The sequence below is a fragment of the Phocoena sinus genome, chromosome 13 (genome assembly GCF_008692025.1).
Source record: "Phocoena sinus isolate mPhoSin1 chromosome 13, mPhoSin1.pri, whole genome shotgun sequence".
In the NCBI taxonomy this organism is placed as follows: domain Eukaryota; kingdom Metazoa; phylum Chordata; class Mammalia; order Artiodactyla; family Phocoenidae; genus Phocoena; species Phocoena sinus.
Window position 1 is genome coordinate 22,368,106 of NC_045775.1, and position 21,475 is coordinate 22,389,580.

The 21,475-nt window shown below is 46.7% G+C and overlaps 1 protein-coding gene across 1 annotated transcript in view; it reads left to right on the forward strand.

The window, feature by feature from the left end:
- The window catches only part of PLB1 (phospholipase B1), a 185,524-nt gene that overhangs the window by 35,314 nt on the left and 128,735 nt on the right, over nt 1-21,475 (forward strand). The window contains 1 exon segment of the mRNA XM_032652827.1: nt 15,002-15,189. Within this exon segment, the coding sequence (XP_032508718.1) occupies nt 15,132-15,189 (58 nt within the window). The 5' untranslated portion in view covers nt 15,002-15,131.

Consider the following 21,475-nt stretch of genomic DNA (forward strand, 5'->3'; position numbering starts at 1 on the left):
TGAGGTTATTTTCCCTGTGGTTTTCTGCCACAGGCCACACCTCCTCAGCCTGGTCACGCAGGGTCCCTCTGGCTCCACCAGTCCTATGGGAAAAATACAGTATTTTATTGGTTGGTTGTTTTTTCTTATTCTTTTCACAAAAAAGAGCTCTCACAATATATACCTTTATCTTCTTAGTTTCTTTACTCAACGTTATACCCTGAAAAGCTTTGTCGGTTGGTGTGGGCCACCCCATTCTTTTTCATTACTGTGTAGTATTCCATAGCGTGGCCATAGCACAACTTATTCAACCACTTCCCTAGTGATGGACAGTTACAGACTTTCCAATATTTCAAACAACAGATGCTTTGTTCAAAAGAGCTGGGAAGCTACAGGGGTCGATGCTGGCAAGTCCCAGTACACAAGAGGGGCTCCGACAAGGCTCACATGGTAATGAGAAGGCGTGCAAGTCGGGGTGGTAGGGGAGCTCTGCGCCAGCAGTCGGGAGCCCGGGGCTTGAGCCCACTCACCTTCTCTGGGCCTCTGTTTTCCCTCCTCTGAAATAAAAGGGTTGGGATGCTCCAGGTTCTCATTCTGGGGGTTACTCATCTAAACCACCTGGGAAACTCTAAACAACATGACTAACAAGAGCACAATGCAATAACACCAAAAAGAACAGTGCCTGGGCCACACTCCTAGAGATTCTGATTCTATTGGCCTAGGACAGGGCTCTTAGTCATTTTTTAAAGTGCCCCAGGCAACTCTAATATGCAACAAGTTTTGAGAACCACTGTTCTAGACCAGGGCTGCTTAAATCCTACTGTGCACACAGAGTATCTGGGGACCTCCTTAAAATCTGCTTCCTGATTCAGTAGATCCTGGGTGAGCCTGAGGGCCCAGATTTCTCACAGGCTCCCAGATGCTGCCAGGGTTGCTGGTCCTGGACTGTATTTTTTTTGAGTGGAAAACTAGATCCTCTAAGCCCTCTTTCCATCCTAATGTCCTTTTCGACCATCCTATGTACCCACTGACCTTCAGCCAACTATTGCCAGGCTAAGTGAGGCTGGTATGTAGAGTATGCCTGAAAACTTGGATGCAAAACACAGTGGTTCCCCAGGACCATGCATGGCAGCTGGGGAAGCCCAGGGGCTTGACTCCAGCTGTGGGTGTATCGAGCCCAGAAGACAGTCGGCAGAGGGTTGGCAGGGCTTGTGAGGTCCAGCTGCAGATCCAGTGCTTCCGTCTCGGCCATAATTTAGGCAACAGTTGGCCTGGGGGCCTCCAAGAGAAGGCAGCTGTTTCCAGTCAGGCCGCCTGAGCCAAGCTGCAAGGGATTCAGAGCAGGCGGTGTCACCTAGAAGGAGGCCTGCCTCTAGGCAACTGCATTAGACACCTGGAAGGGGGTTCCCCTAACAAGACATAAGTTTGGTCTTTTCGTCCCAGTGTCCCTTCTGTTTACAGTATTTCTGGGCATCTTTATCAATCCGAGGCCAGTTAGAATTAGACCATCTAATTGTTTCATCTGCGAAGTCATGCATTTATTTTACATTTTATATCGTTTCTGTTTCAAAGTCCTTTCAAAGTATTCCACTAGGTGCTATAGTTTAGACAGTGGGGCTATCTCCCATTCTCCTTTTTGCTTGCAAACCGGGTCTCTGATTTCAGGTTTGAGAGGACTGCTGTTATATCAGCATTGAGACTGACTCCTGAATCTTGTTGGAAAGTAATTTCTAGTCTGTCTCTAAAAATCCCCCTTTTGATTCATCTTTTCTCTGCTTACTACACCGAATCAAGATGTAATCAATTTTTATGTTCTTTAATTTTTTAAATAGACTTTATTTTTCAGAGCAGTTTGAGATTCACAGCAAAATTGAGAAGAAAGTCCAGAGAGTTCCCATACATCCCCTGGACCCCACATGCACAGCTTCCGCCACCATCAGCATGGTACCCAGCGTGGTACGTCCAGTACAGTCCCTGAACCAACACTGACACAGAATGCTCGTCCAGAGTCCACAGTTTACATTAGGATTCATCCTTGGTGTTGTACAATCTGGGGTTTAGACAAATGTGGAATAACATGTATCCGCCGTCATAATATCATACAGAATAGTTTCACTGCGCTAGAAATCCTCTGTGCTCTGCCTATTCACCCCTCTCTCCCCCGACACCCCTGGCAACCAGTGATCTTTTCACTGTCTCCATAGTTTTGCCTTCTCCAGGATGTCACATTGTTAGAATCACACAGTATGTAGCCTTTTCATGTTGGCTGCTTTCACTTAGTGATATGCATTTAAGGTTCCTCCATGTCTTTTTGTGGCTTGATCATTCAGTTCTGTTTAGCACTGAATAATATTCCATGGTATGGATGTACCACAGTTTATTTCTCAGTCCACCTACTGAAGGACACCTTGTTTGCTTCCAAGTTTGGGCAATTGTGAATAAAGCTGCTATAAACATCCATGTGCTGTCTTCTGTGTAGACATAAATCTTTAATTCTTGTGAGTAAATATCAAGGGCTGTGATTGCTGGATTGTAGGGCAAGAGTATGAATAGTTTTGTAGGAAGCTGTACCATCTTGAGCTCCCACCAGCAATGAATAAGAGTTCCTGTTGCTCCACATTCTCACCAGCTCTTGGTGCTGTCAGTGTTTGTATTTTGGCTAGAATAAGTGTGTGGTGGATTTTAGTTTGCATTTCCCTAAACATATGATGTGAAGCATCTTTTTATATGCTCATTTCCCATTTGTATGTCTTCTGGTGAGGCATCCATTCAGGTCTTTTGTCCAACTTTTAAATTACATTGCTCATATTCTTATGGTTGAGTTTTAAGAATTTCTTTATGTATTTAAGATGACAGTCCTACATCAGATATGTCTTTTGCAGATATTTTCTCCTGTCTGTGGCTTGTCTTCTCGTTCTCTTGATTCCAATCAATTTTGACAGGGGAGGTCCCAGAAATCACTTTTAGTAAATTCTGACCTGTTTTCTGGGCTCTCTCGATGCCTGCTGGTTTAGCATGCATGCTGGGATTCCTTGAGTCTTACCCTGGATTGGTCTATTTTGCTTTTTTCATTGCTAATTTAGCCTTTAATCTTCATACCAACGTGTGAATTTGTTGGTAGAGATCTGGCAAGCCTGACTTATAGGCTCCTGGGAGATTCCAAATTCTTCAGAAAGGAGGTGTCTGTCCTGTCAAGATTTGGAGAAATCTTGGGCAATAGTTCTTGGGTGTGCTGAGATCAGGGTTTAAACTCTATGGCAGGTGGCATGTGTGAGTCTCAGACAGGATGTATTTTTAAAGGAAACTGATGTTTTGGAGTGTCAAGGGGCTTGTTAAGAAAAAGGCAAGAAATCCAGACAAGGGGAAGGAAGAGGTAGAGGGGTTGGGGTCAGAGCTGTGTGAGTGGTAGAGAGTGTATGATGAAGAGCAGGCGGGTATTAGAAGTGGGGGGTTCGTGAGAGAGGCGGTTTTATCCCAGATGGTTTTACATTTTGAGCCATCAAGTTCCTTGTTGACCCTTGACCAAAACAATTTGAAGAACTGGAATTCTGCTTAGAAGCGTCAGGGTACCAATCAGTAAACACTGCTCATTGGGCCTGAGGAATTTTATTCTGGTCTTGTTCTAAGGTACCTCTCAAATGAGCAGTTCTACTTAAATCAAGTGTTTCCCCCTCGTACATTGTTGGTAGAAATGTAAATTGGTGAAGTCACTGTGGAAAACACTATGGAGGTTTCCCAAAAAACTAAAAATAGAATTACCATATGACCCAGCAATTTCACTCCTGGATATATATCTGAAAAAAAAAAAAAAAACCCTAATTCAAAAAGATACATGCACTCCAGGGGCTTCCCTGGCGGCGCAGTGGTTAAGAATCTGCCTGCCAGTGCAGGGGACACAGGTTCGAGCCTTGGTCCAGGAAGATCCCACGTGCCACGGAGCAACTAAGCCCGTGCGCCACGACTACTGAGCCTGCGCTCTAGAGCCGCGAGCCACAACTGCTGAGCCCACGGCGGTGCAACTACTGAAGCCCACGTGCCTAGAGCCCATGCTCTGCAACAAGAGAAGCCACCGCAGTGAGAAGCCTGCGCACCTCAACAAAGAGTAGCCCTTGCTCACCGCGACTAGAGGAAGGCCATGTGCAGCAACGAAGACCCAACACAGCCAAAAATAAACAAATAAATAAATAAATGTATTTTTTAAAAAAGATACACGCACTCCAATGTTCATAGCAGCATTATTTACAATTGCCAGCGTATGGAAGTGACTTAAGTGTTCACCAACAGATGAATGAATAAAGGTGTGGTATGTGCGTAATGGAATACTACTAAACCATTAAAAAGAATGAAATTTAGGGCTTCCCTGGTGGCGCAGTGGTTGAGAGTCCGCCTGCCGATGCAGGGGACACGGGTTCGTGCCCCGGTCCCGGAAGATCCCACATGCCGCGGAGCGGCTGGGCCCGTGAGCCATGGCCGCTGAGCCTGCGCGTCCGGAGCCTGTGCTTCGCAATGGGAGAGGCCACACACAGTGAGAGGCCTGCGTACTTCAAAAAAAAAAAAAAAAAAAAAAAAGATGAAATTTTGCCATTTGTAGCAACATGAATGGACTTGGAGGGCATTATGCTAAATGAAATAAGTCAGACAGAGAAAGACAATTACTGTATGATGTCACTTATATGTGGAATCTAAAAAATACAGTAAACTAGTGAATATAACAAAAAAGAAGCAGACTCACAGATATAGAGAACAAACTAGTGCTTACCAGTGGGGAGAGGGAGGGAGGGAGGGTCAATATAGGGGTAGGGGAATAAGAAGTACAAAACTATGAGGTATAAAATAAGCTATAAGGATGAAGTGTACAACATGGAGAAGATAGCCAATATCTTACAATAACTACAGATGGAATATCATCTTTAAAAACTGTGAATCACTATATTGTATACCTGTAACTTATATAATATTGTGCAGTGACTATACTTCAATTAAAGAAAAAAATTAAGTGTTCCCCAAAGTGTCCATTGAAGGCCCAAGTCATCCTTGGTGAAGTTCTGCTAGAGGGGACACAGGTTGGATTGAGAAGACTCCTGGCTACTGTCAGCTGAAAGTTACAGTCAACTGAAGTTGCTTTTACAATCTTCTGTCTCGGGCCCCTGACCTAATGGTCAGCTGCCTCTGACCACAGACCCAACTACCAGAGTCCCTGGCAGGTAGAATATATCAGAGAGAGAGAATGCTCTCTTCGAATCAAAATCAAGGTCTCAGGACAAACAGCCAGGATGGGAGGACATTTTTTCTGGCTTTATTGGTGACTTACAGCAAAGTTTGCTCTCAGAGGGTGCTGATCTGCAGAGAACTGCCACCTCCCTGTTCTGTGAGGCTGGTTCAGCCAGCTTACAGGAAGGAGGCCTGTGGTCCTCCTCCTCTCGACAAAATAACACTCAAGGACACAGGACAGAACAAAGGGACAGGTGGAAGCGAATCACTAAGGACGCAGCTCTAAAGGGGAACCCTAGCCAAATATAAACACCCAGTATTCGACAAGTGAGTAAAACAGCCAAGGAGCCTAAAGGAGAGCGGAGTTGAGGTCCCGCGTAAACGGACTTGTTGATATGGACGATGGTCCACGGGCAGTGAGGCTCGAGGGCACCACACCTGGACAAGAGCCACGGTCCACAGTGACAGGCAGGTCAGGCTGGAGCTGAGTCATGGCACCAAGATTACAGTCAGAAAAATCAAACAAAACCCAAGAGAAAATTAGTCAAGGCTGCTTCTTTATAAACTTGCAGCCACAGGGAACCGTCTGCAGTCACTTTCGTTTCCACAGGGGTTCAAAGGTGTCTGAAAGGAGAATAAGTTTCATAGGGGAAGAAAGAGGAAATGCTGGCAGTCTGATTGGCAAGCATTTTCTTCGGGGGGATTTTGGAAACGGGGGAGACTCTGATAGACCTTCAAATCTATTTGCCAGTCCTTGATTGGTTCGCTATCCATCAGTTATAAGACTGGGAAATTTTCAGATTTTCCTGGGGTTTTTTTAGGAGGATTATTTTGAGAGATTTCTCAAGCATAGGAGGACACCTGGGCCAGACAGAGACCAAGCAGGGCTCCCTTCCTTTGTGTGGTGATGTATTGTTCTTGGTCCCAAGAGTGCAATTCTTGTGACACAGTTTCCTCCTGTGTGCAAAGCTGCAATGGGACTTTGCAGAGACTGCGCAGGCGGTTCCAATAGGCCCATGTTTGGATGGCTGACAAAATTAAGTAAGTGATGTAACACAGCTACAGAGAGCGCAGGAGCAGTTAATCTGCCGTGAGGTAGCACTGGCTTCTGTTCACCAGGGGCTCCGGAGGATGACTGCAGCCAGGCTGGGTATTTTCATCAATGTAGCAGTTGTTGAGCATCTGCTGACATCAGACCCTGTGCTAAGTACTAAGGACACAGCAGAGAACCATTTGGCCCTTGCCCTACTGGAGTTTGCAATCAGAAAGACAGGATAGACCTTGAACAAGCAATTCCAAGTGTGTTGAATATTGGAGGAGAAGCAAGGCCAGGGAACCGTGAGACAGGGCCTGACACTCGCTGGGCCAGATAAAGCATTTTAGGAAGAAATATTTATGCTGAGCCTGGAAGGAGAGTTAGTGAGGCCAAGGGGTGGGAAGGGGATTGGTGTGGCCTGAGAGTTCCAGGCAGAGGGAACAGGCTCTGAGGTGGCAAAAAGGATGACACGTTCAAGGAAGTGAAAGGAGCCCAGCAAGCCTGGGGTCCGAGCAAAAGGGTAGAGGAGGGCTTAAGGCTAGAGGGAGGAGGGGGACATGCAGGGCCTTAGAAAGCACGCCAAGATGGTTAGACTTCGTCAAAAGGGCAGTGGGAAGCTGTCAAAGGCTTTTATACGAGGGTGTGACATCAGATTTGCACTTCGAAAAGATCCTTCAGGCTGTTGTGTGAAAAAAAAAACAAACAAACAAGATTGGAACAAGCAAGATGGGACATGGAGCAGATATTACAGCCATTCAGGGGAGCAGAGATGGTGACATGGGCCCGGGGTGGGGCGGTGAAGACAGAGAACGATGAGTGAGCTCATGAGGTGATTGAGGGTCTAGAATTGATGAGACTCAGCAATGAATGATCTGTTGGGGCTGAGGAGATGAAGCTTTCAAGAATCATTCTTGGGTCTGTCTACAACCACTGCTGCCACTTCCTGTAGGAGTGCAAATGAGTGCAGGAAGAGCATACGTCCCGTTCTTAACTCCTTGAGTTTGAAGTCCTATGAAGTATCAAAGTAGAGATGCTGAGTCAATGAATCAATAAGTTTATGGGGTTTGAAGGTTGAAAGAGAGGGCTGGCTGGAAATGGAAAGGTAGGAGTCAGTGATGCACAGATTTTAAATGAAGCCGTGTGTGTGTGTGTGTGTGTGTGTGTGTGTGTGTGTGTGTGTGGTTGGGGGGTGAGATCACCTTGGGAGACAGAGAGAGAAAGAGGAAGGTCCAGGCCAGAGTGTTGAGGAGCTCCAGAAGCAGAGGGGGAGCTGGCAAAGGAGGCTGAAAAGGAAGAACTGGAGAGAAGAAAGCAGGAAACTACAGACATGCAGGCCTAGGACAGCACTTTCTGAGAAGAAGGGTAGCAGTCAGCCGTTAAACGCTGCTGAGATGTCAGGTAGGACGAGGTCTGAGGGCCTCACCGTCCAGTGGATTGAACAAATTGTTGATCTTAGAGTACGTCTGCTAGAGTGACGGGAGCAGAAGCCGCGGTGGAGGGCAGGGGAGATGAGCGAGGGGAAAGGGTTTTAAAAGGTCACCCCCTCGGGGATGGGTGAGGGGTTGTGGTGGCCAGCCTGCAGGGGCTGGTCCAGGAATCCAGGCGAGAGATGCTACAGGTCAAGAGCCTGGAGCCTCGGTCTGCTTAAGAAAACCTGGATCTCAATGTCTGCAGAGAGGAACAATTGGAAACTTGGCTCCAGGTGGCTCCCAGAGCAAAGATGAAAGAGAGTGGGGCGTAGGAGGAGGCATCCGGGGTTTCCATGGAGACCACCCTGAGCTTCCGGCCGCTCTCTGGAGAGCCTGGGATTAAGGCCTACAGCCCTGGGTGTTCCTGGTCATACGTGTTTGGCCCCTAAGAGGCCTACAAGGGTCAATCAAGGAACAAACGGAAATGAACAAAAGTAAGGAAGTATTGTGTCTTGGGTTGAGGACTGGCCTTTGGGGCAGAAAAAACAGTGTTAAAAATCTGGTCTCACCACCTGCTCTCCGTGTGATCTTGGGCAAGCTTCTAAACATTTCTGTGGTTTCTTAGAGACTGTCTTCAGAGATGTTACAGTATGAAAATGTACGGGGATTAGAACGGAGAAAATTAGGAATTTGAAAATTCTTTTTCCTCAGGTTTTCTCTTCTGGGTTCTAACAGGTTATAACCCTGCAGTTATAAAGAAGGTCCTTCCAGAATCAGGGAGAGAAGAAAGGAGTACAGGCTGGCCTGCCTCAGCCAGCAGTGCTCCGAAGAGAGGCACACAGGCGCCCCCTGGGAAACAGCCTGAGGTGACAAAGCTCCGCGGGGCTGTGCTTAATCCAGGCCTGGCTACGCTGATGACTGGAGCCCGGCGCAGATCTGCCTGCCCAGCCCCGCCTGGCCCAGCAGGCCCATCTGCATCGGCGCCCTGGGACAGAAGGCCGGCCCCCTCCCACTCCCAGCCCACTTGCACGGCCCTCTCCCCAGGTGATGCCCATCACAGGTAAACAGGGAGCCGGCCAAGCAAGCACACTTGTGTATCGTCATCATTACTAAGGCTATTAACACCACGTGCAGCGTGTGTGAGGGTGGATGACGGCCCAGCTCCACAGCAAGCTGGTGACGCCAGGCCACAGCCGTCTCCTGCCCCACGGCCCAAGGCCCAGAGGCCCCAGTCTGGATCAGCAGTGCGGATGGAGAGACGTCGACAGCCGGTAAGCTGCCCCGATTTGGTGGTAGAGAGGCGCTCTTCCGTCTCTGGATCCGTGGTCTGGGAGAAGCCCTCCTAGCAGGTGGTCCACTCTGAACACAGGCCAGGGAAGCATGTGGGGTCAGGCCATGAGGGGCTGCAGGAACCAGGATCCTCCCGGCATGGTCCTAAGCACGCGAGGTTCCCAGGAAAGGCCAGGAGACTGTGGTTATTCCCTTTGGATTTGAGGAACAGATCATAACTCTCAAAGGATGCAAAAGAAATGGAATAAGGGAAAGCTTAGCCACATGGCACAGTTCCCTCGGGAGCACCCCCCTCAGTGGGCAGAGGACTCTCACACCACTTCTCTCCCCAGGGCACTCGCCCGGCCCTGCCCTGGGGATCTCAGCTCTGGAAGATCCAGGGAAGAGCTTTTCCTGCGTTCCAGTGCCTACTGGCCCTGCTGGCCGACCTGTCTCCATGGGAACCCTCTTCCCAGAATGGAGATGCGGGCCCTGGTTTTTATGTTGGTATCTGCTAGTGCAGGGTCTGTGTCGAGTGTCTCTGACTTGAACCTGACCACTCCTGGGCTGTGGTAGAGAGGGCAAGCACTCCGGGTTCTACCCTGAGTAGCTGAGCAATTGGGCAAGTTACTAATCCTCTCTGGGTTTTCATTTCTTATCAGTAAAACTGGCCTAAAAATTCCATTGCTGCAAGTGGTCGGGGTGATCCAGCCCTACATGATGAATGGGGAAAGAGCCCTGGACTTGAATCAGGGAATCCAAGACCTATAGCTCAGGCCCTTAGTCACAGACTGGCCCTCCGGCTTCCTCTGCCTCGGTCTCCCCCTCTGTACAATGGGGATGGAGGGGACTGACTAGACGGCCGCTAAGGTTCAGGTGCTCTCTGACCAGTTCTGACCTAATCCCTGCTGCTTTCCTGCCTCTGGGTGGGATCCTCCCGGGGAGGGGAAAGGAGGTCACAGCCGGGCGTCCACCAACTGGGATGGAGCAGAGCGTCCCTGTTTGGTTCTCTGGTCCTCCTGAGATGGCCTCCACAGGTTAGCGGGTACCCGGAGCCCGGGCCGTGAGGTGGTCAGGCTGGGTGGCCCGCTCAGACTCAGCGCCCAGGAGGGAATGGTCGTACTGCCAGACTCTCCAGCCCAGAGGCTGCCCTCCACCAACGCACAATCAGACTCCTTCCCGGGTTTCCCTCCTTCGGAAGGGTGTTTAAGACCATTTCATCGGGCTCATCTCTCAGTCACACCTGGGAGGAACTCACAGCTGCGGAGGTAGAAGACTTGGGTCAGAACCTCCTCTTTACAACTTACTGGTTGGGTGACCTCAGTCAAGGCTTTTAAGCCTCATGAATGTAGCTGATATTAAATGAGATAATTCATTTATGAGTTTGATTAGAACATGCCTGGCACCCAGTAGGTGCTTAGCAAATGCTGTTCAAGTCTTCACCTGGGTGTAGGTGCACTAAGGTGTACAGATGGGGAAACGCATTGACGACACCCCCCAAGCCCTGCTCGGGGCGGGGGAGGGTGGGAAGGGGCCTGGGGGCTGTCTGGCTGATCATCTCAGGCTGCAGATCGCCCCACCTGCTCAGACTCTGTGTTGTGCAAATACCGCCATCTTCCGTGTGCTGGGAGGCATAAAGGTTGGGAAGCACTGGGGGGTCTGGGGGGCTCAGAGTCTGGAGATGGTGGATGAGAGAGGGGAGAGAGGGACCAACAAGCAGAACAGCGTGTGATTTGGAGGATCTCAGGGCTCATGCCGTGGGGGCTACATGCTCCCCACCTGTAAATGGTGGCCAGTTGGTGACGGTGCCCTTCTCTGCACAAAGGTTTGTGCGGGAGAGAGGTACCCTATATGCTTGAAGTAGGCAGCTCGTCTCACCCCTTCCCCAACTGCTGTTGTCCAGTTCTTCACACTGCATGTGACAACATGGAATTCATGCCATCAGTCTCACAGGCCGGGAAACCAAGATGCACGGAAGAGGAAAAGCCTGCAGGTGGTAACGGGCACCATGGCTGTTCTGGAACTGTAGCCCACACATCCTGGTGCTCAATGACTGGGCCTCTCCAGGCGCCAGAATCTGGCCCTTTCCCCATCTACTCCCTGACCTCGGAGGGAAGCTCCAGCATTTTACCCAGGGTTCCTGTGGGTTTCCTCTCTGGAGAGGCTGCCAGGTCAGTCTGACTTTGTCAGCATCCATGGCCCGTTCTGGCATCAAGCCACGTCCCAGGGACCTTTGGCTTGTCCAGAACAGCAGAGATGAAGCCCTCTTCATCCCTCAGTGCTGGGCAGGCCTGGCTCAACTGGAATCCATCATTAAACTTCATGCCCAACCCCCAGCCTAGGCCAATTAATTCAGAAGGTCTGAGGGTAAAGCCCAGGCACAGGTATTTTTCTTGAAAGCTCTCCAGGTGATTCCAATGTGCAAGCCAGGCTTGAGAACCAAGGAGCTGGGAGAATAATCGTGTGACCTTGGGGAAGACCATGGGCTGTGAGCTTCAATGTTGCTTCTCCATTATTTTTTCCCATCGTGCTTCATGGTATTAGAGCATCCTGCCTGTCTCTTTCTCCTCAGTGTTCTGTCCTAAAACATGATGTGTATCCCTTTCATCTTTTCTGTTCTGTTGAGCTGATCTTTTTATAGTAGTCTTGGTCTCTTTCCTTTTTATTCTGACTTTCATTCATTTATTTATTCATCCAACATTGAATGAATGCCTGCTATGACAGGCAATGTGCCAGCCACGGGGGACATAGCAAAGAACAAGGAGGACAGGTCTCGTGGAGTGTATGTTCTACTGGGATTTGCCCTGTCCTTTTTTTTTTATTACTAATGCTGTGATATTTGAAAATTGTATTTTTTCTAGACATGCATTGCTGGTCCCTTCTTCATTTTGTCTCTTACTTTTTCATTCCTTAATTAAACTCTTATCATTGGTATATTGATTATAAGAAAATCCACTGCCCCAGGGAAGCTAAATCTGCTCAGTTACTTGCACTGGACAGTGTTTTGCCCGTGTGTGTGTGTGTGTGTGTGTGTACATCCAGGCTTGTGTTTTGTATCCACAGGAACATCTAGGTAACATTCAGGTTTGGAGATGCCTAATCCAAGCCTCTTTTCCCTTCTGTGGCTGGGAAGGGCTTGGAGAACACAGGCTTGGTTAAACCAGTTGTCTCTGCCTTTGGAGAAGAGTTAGCCAACGAATGAGGATTTGTTGAGGGCCTCGTATGTGCAGGACACCGAGCTAGGTGCTCCGGTGGGGAGGGGTTCCAGGGGTGCCAAGACGACAGGAAGAGAAAGGCCCAACTTCTCCCTCAGGAGGCCTACCAGGATCCTGCGACTTAGTTCCATGCAGGAATGAGTGACACGAGGCCGTCATGGTGAGGGCCAGTAGGTGCTTCAGAAAAGCTGAAACTGGGGCAGACAATTCTCAGGACATGAGTGGCATCCGTGCAGATTATTCTGAAATTGACACCCCTGGTTCCACCCCTGCCACAGTTCTGGTGTGTACCCTTCCTCTTCTAGCCATGGGTCTTTTGTAAGATAGGCACCAGTGGGTACTTGTCCTAAATGACAGGCACACATTCTACCACATTGGCAGAGCTCACCCAGGAGCCAGGGATTAGGTTTTCCTTTGTTGAAAGAAGAGAACAATTTTATTTACTACTGCTCACAACCATTAAAAAGACCCACAGGCATCACTTCTAGCTCCCAGTACATGGGCATTTGGTGTAGCTGCATCCTTCACCAGAGGGAAAAGCAAATCTGTTTCCTTTTTCTCAAAGTCTAAGGATTTCCTTATGGATCTGATCTACTACTCTCTGAGGTAGTGGTTTTCTTTTTTTCTTTTTCTTTTTCGCTGTGACCCATGTTTAGAAATACATATTGTATCACCACATGTAGCTGAAATGAAAGTTTCTCAAAACATTACTTTAAATTCATGGGATAATAATGGGTTGTTACCCCCAGTTTGAAGAATACTCTTCTAACGCCAGTGCCCCTTTAATCCGCAGAGGCCCTGTGGCCAAGGCTTGGTCTAGCCCCGCCTTGTGGTTTCTTGGACAACAGCACACTCTTAGCTTTTTCAGTCACTAAGATGCCTTCTGACCAAGGCACGGACTGCCATCCCTAAAAGATTTGAATTCATGGGCCTGTGCCTTTCGCAAAAGGAACACCTGCTGATTGTTGCTAAAGTCTGAAGTGAAGCATCTTACCTTCTCTAGGACGTGTTCTCGTAGGACATTTTAGTAGCAAAAATCAGAGAAGCTTATAAGCTTTCGGAGTTTGCCTCTGGCTTTTGACAAGTCCTTTGTCCATTGTTTTCACAGCTGCGAATAGATCACATAGGTCTTCAGTGCTAATTAAGCTAACACCTAACGAGCACACCACAGAGGCTGACAAGAATGCCCAAAAAATGTTATTCCCCCACTGCCTCACAGGTGATGAGAATTCCTTGATGCACTGACAGGACTCAAAGATTTTTTTATCTAAGAGAGACTTCAGTCTGTACTATATAAAAATGCTTCACACAGGTTAAATATGTGTTTAAGTCATTTCTCAATTTTTCTAAATGGAAAAGAGGTGAGAAGTTGGTATGTGTGCCAGTCCAGCTGGGCCATAATGGTCATGTAGAGAAGCAGTAAGAGACGGAAAGGAATACACAGACTGCAGAGCTAGGCTATTTCTGCCCATTTCCCATCACGCTTCCCACCCCACCTCCAACTGGCTTAAGCATGAGTGGGGACCTATGAACACCCATTCAGTCCAAGTAGGTTCAGGGATGCTCCTCAAAGCTGTTGGTGGCCTGGAGCTGAGTGGACTCCTGACATCCTTGTAGCAGGACAGCAGCTTTGGGTCTCTCATTGAGCTTTGTGGGAAGTTTGGTGAAGATACCAAGCGTCAGATGCTCAGAAGCATCTATGTCCAAATGGCCCCTGCACACACGCCTTGGGTTTACTTCTTCTTCCTTCTCTGCCTTGTGTGCCGCCCTCTGCCAGGCTCCAGGACCAGCCGATGGTCAGCTGGTCAAGTTGTATCAGTGCCTCCACACTCTTGGTGTGACCTGAGACCTCCGTGCAGCCCTGAGGCTGAGCCTTAGGCCCAGCTAAACCAGTGGTCACCCACAAGCCACATTTTTCTGAGCAGGTGAAAAACGAAAACACCACTTAATATCTGGAAGCCAGAAACAAGGGGCCGCCCACTTAGTCTTCGCTTTATACTTAAGAGAACCCAACTATGATTTTAAACATTTGAGAAAAGTGTCAGCAGATCAAGATCTGAGGTTGGGTGATAGAAACCAGCTCCAGACTCCTAGCTAGATCTCAGAAGTCAGGCTCTCAGCCTTGCTGCCATAAGGGTCACCAAAATGCAAGGATGATTTAAATATATTTGTTCTATTAACTAAAGGCCATTGTTCCTTGATACTTGTGGGAAAAAAATTCAACTTTACCCCCTCAAGGCTTGTCACCCAGGCTTTAAACTCCAGCGCCATCTGCCCAGTTTGGACCCAGCCCAGCATTCTGACTTCGTTTGCCCAAAGGAAACTTCTAGTTCTATCAGATGAGTTCCATGGCTCACCTGTCTGGCTAACATCTGTCAGTTCAACATGCAGACACAATAAATGTGTGGCACACACTTCAGCCCAACACTCCCAGCCACCCCGGCTCTAGGCGCAGGGCTCGGAAAAAACCTCTCTGTGCCATGGAGACTAGGGAACCCAGAGGCACTCCTGAGACACTGTGGGAACACATTGCCCACTAGAGATCTCACATTCGGAGATGGCTGGTTTACAGTTGTTACAGAGTACTTTCACTTCTTTCATGGCGTTTAGTTCCGTAGCTTACAGCGGAAAAGCTGAGGCTAACCTAAGGGATGCCCCCCAAGCTCTGATGGCTGTGGCCGACCTGGGATTCCAGCCCAGTGCCAGCAATTTCCAGTCCCCCGACGCTAGCAATTTCTGGGCACTCACCATCCTGGAAGGCCATGCGAAGGGGGCTGTGTGGTCCTGGTCTTCTGGTGCCTTTGTCTAGAACATGCCACCCATCTTTGACCCATCTACCTTGAGAAGTCGTCTACCTAAATGTTAATATTTATCATTTACAGCTGGTCACTGCCCTGTCAAAGGTGAAGACAGTAAAATTTATGACAGGCGTCCTATCAGACAACAGAGGAGCATAAAAGGAGAAGGAAGAGTGATAGCCCATCGGTCCGCGGACGTCTGGAGGGTTCCAGCATGGGGCTGCGGCCGTGCACTTTCCTCCTGGGGCTGCTGCTGCTGCTGCTGGGGCGAGGTAAGTCTGCCTTTTGCTCGGAGGGCAACCAGTGGGTCAGCCCTGCTGGTGTCCCATGTTGCTTCGGCACAGAGCTTGGGAGAGGAATTTTCAGTGAGCACAAAACGCACAGGTGAGAATAGGCAGGCTGCAGTGCTGAGCTTAAGTGCCCACAGCTGTGGGCGATGGGCAGGTCTTAGGACAGGTGAGAAGTGTGGGCGGGCAACAGCCCCGTGGTGGGGAAGCAAAAAGCCATAGGTGTAGGAGTCGTGAAGACGCGGATTCTAGTGCTCTGTGCTGCGTGGCCTTGGGCAAGTCCTACCTCCCTGGACCTTGATTCTTAACATGGAAAAGTACCACTATGACCACTAATGGTAAGCACATTTTGATCATTACATGGGCCTTGTTCGTTTTTGCTGAAAGGGCAGAGGAAGGCAGATTTGAGGATGATGAATTCTACAGGATTGCACCACGTTCTTCAGTACTACTGACTCTGACTGAAACGAGTGGGCTCCAAGCCAGGGCTTTGGATTTCTTCTGAGCTAATGGTTAAAAGACAGTGCCTCTGTCCCTCTTCTCCCAGCCCCTGGCTCTACCTTCCTCCCTTTGTTCAGAAAGGCGGGATCTTTTAAACCGAAGAGGGCCTTAAAGATGATTTTTTCTTTTTTTTTTTTTTTTTTTTGCGGTACGCGGGCCTCTCACCGTTGCGGCCTCTCCCGTTGCAGAGCACAGGCTCCGGACGCGCAGGCCCAGCGGCCATGGCTCACGGGCCCAGATGCTCCGCGGCATGTGGGATCCTCCCAGACCGGGGCACGAACCCGCCTCCCCTGTATCGGCAGGCGGACTCTCAACCACTGCACCACCAGGGAAGTCCCTTAAAGATGATTTTTTAACTGTCTCCAAATGAGAGGCCTGGGCCCAGAGTCAGAAAGCTCTTGCCCTGGAGCCCGCAGAGGGAGAGGAGGAGGCAGGGACAGAGGCCGGGGCCTGGCTGGGGTCCAAGCGCTGCTTCGGCTACCTACCTGGGACATGTCGGTCGCCCTCTCTGAGTCGCTGGGTGGGATGCGAGGCCAGAGAGAATGATAGTGCCTGCTCTGCTTCCTACACTGGGTGACTGCATTTTCCTGATTACTCCTGAGGCTTAGGAATCTTTATGTTTATGGACCATTTGAATTCTTCTTTCATGCAGTGACTGTTCTAGTGTGTTTCCCGTTTTCTTCAACAGGTTGTCCTTTTTCCCACTGATTTCTTTTCAGTTTTTCATATGGGCTGTGCACTTGCTATTTGTTGGTATAACCAGCAAGTACCTTCTGAAGCCTGTCTTTCATTCTCTTTATGGAGACTTTAAGTGAACAAACTTCCTAATCTGGGGGGGAAGTAAAGGGAGACCAGCCAAATGAGAACAAACGGAGGCATGTATTCCAAGGTTGCTATGGTAAAAGCTGCTATCATTTGCGTTTGGCAGAGACTCTGAGGCAGGCAGGGGAGTGGGAAAGCTGACGACGGAAGAGGGGAAGGCTTCAGGGCTGCTCTGACTGGCGGCTGTTGCCAGGGGGAAGCTAGCTGCAGGTGGCTAACTAGAAACCAGGCATCTTAAATGATTCGTTTGGGAAACATACGTGGCTTTCTCTGGTTGGTCCTGAGTTGGAAGCAGGGACAAAAGTTGGGGAGCTGCAGACACGGGCCAAGTCCTGACTGTTCTAGGCTGATTCCTTGCCCGTCTACTGCAGATGTGTGGGTCACAGTTGTATTGTCATCTATGGTCTGGCCATTGTCTGTCTGTATACTGTCTGTCCGTTTCTAAAGTTTTTTTAATCTTTTCTCGTTTGTGCTCTTTGTGTCTTCTTTAAGAACTTCTCTCTGGCCTCAGGGTCATGAAGATATTATCCTACATTTCCTTCCAAAAACTTTATAAATTGCTTTTCTCACTGGGTCTTTTTAAAGACATCTGGGATTGATTTTGGTGACTACTGTAAGAGGAGAACCTAGTTTTATATGTTTTTTCATGAAGATACCTGGTTGTCTCAGCACCATTTATTGAAAAGTCAGTTCCTTCCTCACCATTCTGAAGAGCCTCCTCAGTTCATATATAAAGGACTCATGTGCGTGCATCTGTTTTAAAACTCTGTTTTGATTTATTTGTCCCATTGTCTATCCCTGTGCCAGTAGCACATTATCTTAATTCTATAGTTTTGTACTAAGCTTTATTATTTGTGAGAAACAAGTCTTTCTGTTTTTTCTTCTTCTTTTTTTTTTTTTTTTTTTTTTTGCGGTACGCGGGCCTCTCACCACTGTGGGCTCTCCTGCTGTGGAGCACAGGCTCCGGACGCGCAGGCTCAGCGGCCATGGCTCACGGGCCCAGCCGCTCCGCGGCACGCGGGATCCTCCCAGACCGGGGCACGAACCCGCGTCCCCTGCATCGGCAGGCGGACTGTCAACCACTGCGCCACCAGGGAAGACCTTTTCTTCTTCTTTAGAAGTGACTTGGCTTTGAACTTTCACATAAATTTTACTATTTGTCAATTTCTATCCCCCAAAAACAAACCTGTTGGGCTTTTGATAGAAATTGCTTTTAAATCTGTGACTCAAGTAGGGGAAAACAGACATCTTTACAATATTGAGTCTTCCAAATCATGAGCTTATAATTAGACCTTTAATGCCTCTTAATGCTTTATAGTTTTCTCTGAGGTCTTGCATATGTTTTGTTAAATTTATTCTTAGGTATCTAATACTTTTGGTGTATGATAAATGGAATGTTAAATTGTCATTTTGAAAATGTTATTGGTATAAAAAATAAATTTTAAATTTTGTACCCAATTAAACTCTTATAAATTTTAGTAAGTTATCTGTATTTTCTTTTGAATTTTCTGTATATACAGTCCTGCCAGTGATGACAGTCTGGTCGCTCTCTTTTCAGCCTGTGTGCCTTTTCTTTCTTTTGCCTTACTGTGCTGGCTGGTGCCTTCACTACAACTGTTCATAGCAGTGACGGTTGGACGCACTCTTGTCTTATTCCCAAGTTCAAAAGGAAAGTGTTTAATGTTTCGTCAGTAAGTGTGGTGTTTGCTACAGACTTTTCTGTAGATGCTCTTTATGAGACTAAGAAAGTTCTATTTTATTCCTAATTTGCTAAGCGGTTTTAAAAAAAAAATCATAAGTGGGCGCTGAATAAATTTTTCTGCACTTATTTAGATGATTGTATGATTTACTCTAATCTAATATGGTGAATTGTTAATTGACTTTTTATTATTTTGTTCATATTTTTCAGTCATTGCTTGTTAAATTCACCAAAGACTGCACATTGCATTTACTTGTGCTGCCTCTTTAAACCCTTTTAATCTAGAGTAGTTCTTTAGCCTTTTTTTCCCCTTTCTTTCTTTTGTGTGTGTGTGTGTGTGTGTGTGTGTGTGTGTGTGTGTCCTTGAAAATTTGAGGCTGGCTTTTTTTGTGCCCACTGCAATTTGGATTGGTCCAAACAGTTTCTTTTTTGCTAGAGTCAGATTAAACTCTTCAGGTAGAAATACAATGTAGATCATGTTGTGTCCTTGATGTGTAACATTCAGCGGTACATGTGACGTTAGCAAATATTTTCATTGGTGATGTTAAATTTGATAATTTGGTCAAGGTGGTGTCTGCCAGATTTCTCCCTTGTAAAGGTACCTCCCCCCATGTGATTTATAAGTTGTCTGTAGGGAGATACTGTGATACTGATTGACTGTTCTTATACCCAATGGTTTTTAGCATCCATTGATGATTCTTGGCTGAATTATTACCATGGTGAGTGTAAGATGGTGACTTTAAAATGGCTATCATTCCTCCTACTATTGTTAGTTGGCATTCCTCCATAAAATAAAATTCTCTTCTCTGCCCCGCTCTTTTTAGGTTTTATCTTTCTAATATAAAATGGACATATGGATTCTTTTATTAATCAGTATATTATAACCCAGTCCTGTCATTACTCATTTTGATGCTCAAGTTATTGGCCAGTGAGAGCCACTTCAAGCTGACTCCTGTTTCCCCATCAATTTTTAAGGACTTTTTAGCTTTATGGAACAAGTTATTCCAGGCTAATCTTCTATTTTCCCTATCTCACCATGCAATTAGCAACGTCTTTAAGGTGCCAATTGATAGGGGATTTTATTTAGAAACCAAGATCGAGATGCCAGGGGTGTTCATTGCTTCTGGAGTGTCATTATGTCTAAGTTCTCTCAGTGGACAGAGCCAAGAAATATTTTCTTTTTAATGAGATAAATTTATACAGATATCTTTTTTTTTTTTTTTTTTTTTTAACATCTTTATTGGGGTATAATTGCTTTACAATGGTGTGTTAGTTTCTGCTTTATAACAAAGTGAATCAGCTATTCATATACATATGTTCCCATATGTCTTCCCTCTTGCGTCTCCCTCCCTCCCACTCTCCCCATCCCACCCTTCCAGGCTGTCACAAAGCACCGAGCTAATATCCCTGTGCCTTGCGGCTGCTTCCCCCCAGCTATCTACCTTACTACGTTTGTTAGTGTGTATATGTCCATGACTCTCTCTCGCCCTGTCAAAACTCACCCCTCCCCCTCCCCATACCCTCAAGTCCGTTCTCCAGTAGGTCTGCGTCTTTATTCCTATCTTACCCCTAGGTTCTTCATGACATTTTTTTCCCTTAAATTCCATATATATGTGTTAGCATACGGTATTTGTCTTTTTCTTTCTGACTTACTTCACTCTGTATGACAGACTCTAGGTCTATCCATCTCATTACAAATAGCTCAATTTCATTTCTTTTTAAGGCTGAGTAATATTCCATTGTGTATATGTGCCACATCTTCTTTATCCATTCATCCGATGATGGGCGCTTAGGTTGTTTCCATGTCCTGGCTATTGTAAATAGAGCTGCAATGAACATTTTGGTACATGACTCTTTTTGAATTTTGGTTTTCTCAGGGTATATGCCAAGTAGTGGGATTGCTGGGTCATATGGTAATTCTATTTGTAGTTTTTTAAGGAACCTCCATACTGTTCTCCACAGTGGCTGAACCAATTCACATTCCCACCAGCAGTGCAAGAGTGTCCCCTTTTCTCCACACCCTCTCCAGCATTTATTGTTTCTAGATTTTTTGATGATGGCCATTCTGACTGGTGTGAGATGATATCTCATTGTAGTTTTGATTTGCATTTCTCTAATGATTAATGATGTTGAGCATTCTTTCATGTGTTTGTTGGCATTCTGTATATCTTCTTTGGAGAAATGTCTATTTAGGTCTTCTGCCCATTTTTGGATGGGGTTGTTTGTTTTTTTGTTATTGAGCTGCATGAGCTGCTTGTAAATTTTGGAGATTAATCCTTTGTCAGTTGCTTCATTTGCAAATGTTTTCTCCCATTCTGAGGGTTGTCTTTTGGTCTTGGTTATGGTTTCCTTTGCTGTGCAAAAGCTTTGAAGTTTCATTAGGTCCCATTTGTTTATTTTTGTTTTTATTTCCATTACTCTAGGAGGTGGGTCAGAAAGGATCTTGCTGTGATTTATGTCATAGAGTGTTCTTCCTATGTTTTCTTCTAAGAGTTTGATAGTTTCTGGCCTTACATTTAGGTCTTTAATCCATTTTGAGCTTATTTTTGTGTGTGGTGTTAGGGAGTGATCTAATCTCATACTTTTACATGTACCTGTCCAGTTTTCCCAGCACCATTTATTGAAGAGGCTGTCCTTTCTCCACTGTACATTCCTGCCTCCTTTATCAAAGATAAGGTGTCCATATGTGCGTGGGTTTATCTCTGGGCTTTCTATCCTGTTCCACTGATCTATCTTTCTGTTTTTGTGCCAGTACCATACTGTCTTGATTACTGTTGCTTTGTAATATAGTCTGAAGTCAGGGAGCCTTATTCCTCCAGCTCCTTTTTTCGTTCTCAAGATTGCTTTGGCTATTCGGGGTCTTTCGTGTTTCCATACAAATTGCGAAATTTTTTGTTCTAGTTCTGTGAAAAATGCCAGTGGTAGTTTGATAGGGATTGCATTGAATCTGTAGATTGCTTTGGGTAGTAGAGTCATTTTCACAATGTTGATTCTTCCCATCCAAGAACATGGTATATCTCTCCATCTATTTGTATCATCTTTAATTTCTTTCATCAGTGTCTTATAATTTTCTGCATACAGGTCTTTCGTATACTTAGGTAGGTTTATTCCTAGATATTTTATTCTTTTTGTTGCAGTGGTAAATGGGAGTGTTTTCTTGATTTCACTTTCAGATTTTTCATCATTAGTATATAGGAATGCCAGAGATTTCTGTGCATTAATTTTGTATCCTGCTACTTTACCAAATTC